This window comes from Rutilus rutilus (assembly GCF_951802725.1).
Source record: "Rutilus rutilus genome assembly, chromosome: 7".
Taxonomy (NCBI): Eukaryota; Metazoa; Chordata; class Actinopteri; order Cypriniformes; family Leuciscidae; genus Rutilus; species Rutilus rutilus.
Genome location: NC_140221.1, coordinates 8,828,374 through 8,835,007, shown reverse-complemented (window position 1 = coordinate 8,835,007; position 6,634 = coordinate 8,828,374). Strand labels below are relative to the sequence as shown.

At 35.5% G+C, this 6,634-nt stretch overlaps 1 protein-coding gene across 1 annotated transcript; it reads left to right on the top strand.

Moving 5' to 3' along the window:
- The first annotated feature begins 217 nt into the window (after nt 1-217).
- Nucleotides 218-6,324, top strand: nrgna (neurogranin (protein kinase C substrate, RC3) a). The gene is made up of 3 exons (XM_084415512.1): nt 218-430; nt 3,919-4,065; nt 5,851-6,324. Exons 1-3 carry the CDS (start codon nt 230-232, stop codon nt 5,869-5,871), a joined length of 369 nt encoding a protein of 122 aa, XP_084271638.1. The 5' UTR covers nt 218-229; the 3' UTR covers nt 5,872-6,324.
- Nucleotides 6,325-6,634: the final 310 nt, after the last annotated feature.

Genomic DNA, 6,634 nt, shown 5'->3' with positions numbered 1-6,634 from the left:
AAGGCTTCTTAAACTGGTTGCTTACTGGTTTAGGCAGAACCTACGTTATTTTTAAGAGTAAAAAAAAACATCGAAATCAAGTTTATAGAATGTTTTCACTTTCTATTGTACGTGTTATATATATATAAATACGTAGGCTACAATACAAAGTGAATACTGTAAAAATATTTCATCTATAACAATCGGCACGAAAGCCCAGATGAAGAAAGGCGATAAATGGTTGCGTGTGATGGGGAATATCACGCGTTCTGATTGGTCCATTCAGCTGATCATCATCTACAGACTGTCAGAGCACATACAGAGAGCTCAACACACTGAAAGAGAGAGAGACCACATCTTTACCGATATATTCTTCAATCATAGTTTAACTGGACAACAAATCTCAAACTACTCAAACCTGTCATCTCAAATCGCTATGGACTGTCGAAACGTAAGTGTAGTCCGTGTTTATGTTTGTACAGCTTAAAAAAAACTTATGAATTATGCATTTCTAAGACATTTTCAACATTTTCTCCACAGTTAAGGTAAAATTGAACTGTAAATGTCGTGAGTTGATACATAATCCAGCATGAACTATACCAACTTGGTTGAGTTGATTGATTGATTGATTTTAGGATTTACTGTATATTTTAGGATTTGCTTGACTCCAATTACTTTAAAATATTACATTTGAAAATGAATGAAAAATCTGCATTATGATTACAGTCTGATTAATTCGCTTAAACCGACCATTATCTAAGTGACTATTGACTCAGCATGATTTAACAGAGAACCTGCTGTAGGTGGGTAGGAGTATTTTAAAAATGTTTCAATGGTATCAATGTCCTGGCAGAGGAAGCACCACTAATAGCCTAAGAATATTTGAGGAATATTAAAACAGTTTTAAAGTTTAAGGCAACATTGATGACTGGTCATGTTTTGTTTTAAATTTGTTCATATATTCACAGTACAGAGAATGACACTTATCAGGCTATTCACTGTATGAAAGGACTTAAATGTGGTTATGTGTATATTATGTGTATGTTAAGGATATGTGCAGTGTATGCAGTTGTTTGTGGCGAGAAGGGTTTGACATCTGGTCTTAGAGCACTTCATTTGTACAAGCTCAAACACAAGTACAGTTCTACTATTTCCACATTACATGTTGATTAAAGTGGTAAATAAGATAGAGACTGAAAGCTGGTTAATGTACAGTTGGTCAAATTGTTCCTTCCCATTTGTTTTATCTCCATGTACAGCTGGAGTACAAGCAGTCTTTGTTACACAAGTCATCTATTGCGTGGGCTTGGAGTTGTGTGTTTGTAGGAGGGTCTAGAACTTTCTAGAAACAGCAATTATCTGTGTATAATTTGGAAGATGTCGCTGTGACTGATGAGACAGATGGTCATGTTCCAAACTGATGGCACTCACAAGTAAAGTTCACACAAGATGTTCCTTGATTGACAATTGGTCTCAGGATCAGCGCCCATCATGCTTGAGAAAGCTCTGTTGTGAGGAACATTTTTAGAAGTCATATAAATGTAGTTATTGCTTATCTTTGGTATTGCACATTTAAGAGCATGTAGATAGAAAGTTGTTGTTTGTTTTTTTGAGACATGAAGGGCTTTTTTGGGGCATGATCACGGTGAGCCCTTTGGTCCTTGTTTGTTGTATAATAGATTATTGTTTATCCCTGCATAATAGTGCTGAAACCTCAGAGGAGTATCAAGCTTCCACCCCACTCAGCTGGATATTCACACTGTTAGCCTGTGAAGCTCTGAATGCTTTCAGCTTCAGTCCCTTTACGGTGATGCACCCCCAGCAGGCAGGGAAAATTAGTCGAGCTGTCGGAAACTTGAGGCTCGCGAGGGACCGCTGACAGCTTGTATCCGACTGGATGAGGAGAATAAAAGAATCAAAGAAATCAAACAGAAAGAATGTGCATTCCCCTAAACATAATGACTTACCTTTGAGATACTGTGTATTTTAAGTATTTGGATTCTGAGAGAAAGAGAAAAGATTATAGAGAGAGAAACCTAATTAATGGAATAGTATTAAAGGTATAGTTAAGGTTACAGAGATATTGTGAAGATTCCTAACTGTTTTGATTACCAGTGACTTCCATTATATGGACAAAAAATATCAAATTAACTTATTTTATGTTCCACATGAAGACATGAGTTTTATTTGTTTCATTTTACAGTTGCTGATTCTGTTTTAAATAATATGTACCAGTATTATCAAAAGATTATATTAGGCTAATTAAATGATGGATAAGCACACTCATCCAGAAATAACTCAAACAGGTGCATGACAACATATTTACCAATATCAAAAGCTAAAGCTGGTGCTCTGTCGCTCCCAAAGGAATTGTTTAATGGGACGTTCACCAAAAACTGGGTTGGTGAGAGTGCCATTAAACAATTCCTTTGGGAGCAACAGAATGCTGCCTTTAGGTTTTGACATGACTGTAACAATACTTCACCATTAGGCACCCCAGCAAACAACACTGCAAAAGTGAAAAGATACACATTCCACCACAATCTTTAGAAGAATCAACACAATTTGTATAATTGCAATTTATATTATTTTACATTTTGGTGGAAAAAAAAGTAAAAACAAAACTAAAACAGTAAGGCTGAATGTATATGTGATTTTGCCACTCCTGGGAAATTAAGGCAGATCAAAATCCTAATCAATCTTAAATTATCTTCATATATACAATATATATATTTAAATTCATACAATTTCACCTGCTTACAGTTGCCCTGACAGTTAGGTTTGGGGATGAACATCCAAGGTTACTTTTTTTTCTAAAAATCATACATTTAAAATGACATTGTACTAATTCATACAGTTAGTACCACCTTGTAAAATAGCTACATTTTCTCATGAGATCGGGTTGAAGAACCTCTAAGCACCTTCCGAATATCCTATTGTGTATTCAAGATTAATACAACTTCAATATATATTTATAGGCTGCCTCAAAGCTTTTCCATTATAATGGGGTTAATAGAGGAACCACTGACGTAGAATCACTGAACCTTGTCGTGGACACTTTTCCCTAAACCTAACTACCTGGGGCGTCTGCACTCGACACCCTACTGATCTTAATATCTCTGGCGTCTTCACTCGACACCAATACCTTAACTCTCTGGCTCTTGCGTCTTCAGTCGACAACTGGCCGAGTTTCTAACTAACTTGCTTCCCTAAACTAGCTTCCTGCGCAGGAATAAATCGACAAAAAGATCTGCAATTGTCCTTTAAATGCTTTAATCACGGCCAGGAGATCTTCCCGAGCAGTTCTCAGGGAATCTCTCCCAAGAAGCAAGGCCGGAGGATCTCAGACAAATTCCATTGAGAATCCCACCGAAAAACACATATACAACAGTTTTTATAGAATCAAGAAAACAAATAAGACTAACATGTCACCTTCAATATGATTGGTTCAATTGGTTCAAAAGCCCAACCTTTTCCCTCTGTCACTGGCATAAGCAAACTCTGATTACTTATCACAAGGTTTTTGCGAACTAGTCATGTCTAGTTTCAGTTCCCCTTTCTGTTATTAATAACACACAGACATACACTCAAAGTCACAAGTTTTTCCCCAAAGAGTTTGGAAACATTAAAGCATATGAATGTTGTTCCTGCAAGAAAAACAAATGTTAGTTGATTAATTAAAATTCATTCACAACCTCTTTAAGGCTTAATGCAGAAAGCTTATTGGGATCCTTTTGTAAATTACTTAGATAATTGATTTGCAATCTGCAGTCATTTTACACTTAGTGTTCTTGATACAGATTGGTCTTATGGGGTATTACAAAGTGTGAAAGTTTGTTGACACTCTAGTGAAGATCTTGACAAGGATCTGTAACTGTTCTTCTGCCATGTACTGTAGTCATAGCTAAAATGGCTGACTGTATTTTATCTGAACTGCAGGAAGGATGCACTCAGCCGCAAGATGAGGACATCATGGACATTCCCCTTGATGACCCAGCTGCAAACAAAGCTGCTGCTAAGATTCAAGCTGGTTTTCGAGGTCACATGACCAGGAAGAAAATGAAGGATGACAAGCCTAGAGAGGAGGTAAGCAGCATGGGCAGTACATCAAAATACATTTGCCAAGGGTGACTTTACTAAAACCACAACAAAAAGACTATACAAAGTACCACACAAAGTACTCATTTACTAAATTAAATATTTTACATATTATATAAATTACTTTGAATTACAGATTAGATTCAGTGCCTGGTTACATCTGTAAATTACACATAATAAAATATTCTTAAATCACTACTAATCTTTCTATCTTTATGATTGGTCTGCTTTGCATTATAGCCACATTACCACCTTGGGTACGCATTGATTTTCAATATCTCAATGGCCCATCATAATTTTTTTCATTTATAACATGGTTACCACATGAAATGAAAACTTGTTTCTGCCACTGAATAATAATAAAAAAAAGGTAATTGCAGCTTTTTATATCACAATTCGGACTTTTTTTTTCTCAGAATTGCGTGATATAAACTCGCAACTGTGAGGTATAGTCACAGTTGCAAAATAAAGTCAGAATTGGGTGATAAGTCCCAATTGCAAATTATAAAGTCAGAATTGTGTGAAATTAAGTCTTAAGAAAAAGTCCGAATTTTGAGATATAAACTCGCAATTGCAACTTTATATCTCCCAATTCTGACTTTATAACTGTCAGACGAGGAACAAGACAATAGGGGAAGTCTTATAGAGCAAACTTATTTCAGACAAAGCAAATATACAGGAGTACAAATGATGACGAAGGTAAGTCGAACGCAGTAATAGCTCAGTCCACAATAACAAAACAATACCAAAACTCCTTTAGGAGATGAAGAAGAAAACACGCTAAGCATGTAGGTCAAGCTCTTAACGAGACAAGACAGTGAGAATGGATAGGGGATGAGTATATATACGGTCATATCACGCAATTCTGACTTTATAATTCGCAATTGCGAGTTTATATCTTGCAAATCTGAGAAAAAAGTCAGAATTGCAAGATGTAAGCTTGCAATTGTGAGGGAAAAAAGTCCGAATTGTGAGATCTAAACTTTTTATTTTTATTCTGTGGCAGAAACAAGCTTCCATAACATGAACATGTTTATCTCGAGACATCTTTTATGTTTGGTCCCTAAACCTTTTTATGTGTATAAATACTATTTGCACCACTGATTAAATATCTTACTTAGAAACAGAACAAGCCCTACAACAAGTTTAAAAGTGTCCATAAAGAGCATGGCAGACAGAAATACAACTGTAATCTTAGTGTAATTTCTAAATCCATTAAATGTTGAATGTATATGTGATTTTGTCACTACTGGGAAATTAAGGCAGATCGAAATCCCAATCAGTCTTAAATGATCTTAATCCATCATGTATTGAAAGAACAATAAACATTAAAGGTTCTTTGGAACTATTGTTATCATAAACTCTACACAGTCGTTTCTGTCTGGAATCAGTATTTCCCTAGCAGACATCAGTATGGTTAAAATGGTATCCTAGCAATAACGCCTTAATTGCTTGTTGCTAAGCAATAATACAGATGGTACCCATTTAATCTCATGTAAGCACCCTTCTCAGTTGTATTGCCTACGTATGGTAATGCCCCATATGTTTTACATAAAAAAGACAGCTATAGCTACAGAATTTTGACAGAGTTAGACTTTTATGAAATAATTTTGAAAAAGATTCAAATGAAACGATTTTGTCATTTTTTGGTTTGAATTTAGCAAGTCTGTTTTATGCACAGGAACACAATACAGTAATTTGTATATGTCAGTTTTTCATAACCATCTTTCAGGAGTTTTGTGCAAAACAAAAACAATTTGTCATCTATTTCAGAAACAACGAGAGCAGAAGTAGCTAAGAGGAGCACCATCACCACCGCCCGATAGCACATCACTGCAATAACCAGAGCTCTTTTGTTTAAAAAGAACCCTTCAGTGTAGGATATGAAAGCATCAACGTCCAAACTACATGCAGATTTTGCCACCTGACTAGCAGACTCTTTCACACGTTCCTCTTCTTCCTTTAGCATTTGAGTGGCTGTTTCTGACTTGAAACAGTTTCACAGCATGACATTATATATTCAATTCATTTTAGATAGAAATTTGTTTGTGATCTGTCAGCTTTCAAATCTAAAGAGTTTTTCTTGTTGCTTCAAGCAAGGCTACATTTGTTTGAAGTTGTGCTTTACTTCTTTGGCTGTACTGAATCTTACAATATACAAGTATATGCATTTACTAAACGTCAATGTTTTTTTCTAGCATAAATTTTGTTTATGCCTGTTTAATAAAGCAAATTAAGTTCCACATACTGGCTCTCTGTGTTCACTTATTGTTATATATGCCTTATTATTGGCATTTCTGTTTTGAGGGTGATAAAAATGTGGTACCACTTTATATTAGGTGTCTTTATACTTACATTTAAAATAAATTGTTTGATGCGATGTACTTATTGTGCTCATTTTGTATTGCAAAACACTTTTGCTGCTATTGTGGTGGGATACTGGTAAGGTTAGGGACAGGTGTCGTGGTGTGTGTGTAGGTTTAAGGGTGGGTTAAGGGAAGTGTCAACAATGTAATTATACATGTAATTACAGAAATTAATTACAGCTGTAATTACA

Coding starts and splice junctions, on each gene's coding strand:
- nrgna (XM_084415512.1), top strand. CDS start 230: ATGGGGAATATCACGCGTTCTGATTGGTCCATTCAGCTGATCATCATC. Junction 431..3,918: donor TCGCTATGGACTGTCGAAAC/GTAAGTGTAGTC, acceptor TCTGAACTGCAG/GAAGGATGCACTCAGCCGCA. Junction 4,066..5,850: donor ATGACAAGCCTAGAGAGGAG/GTAAGCAGCATG, acceptor CATCTATTTCAG/AAACAACGAGAGCAGAAGTA.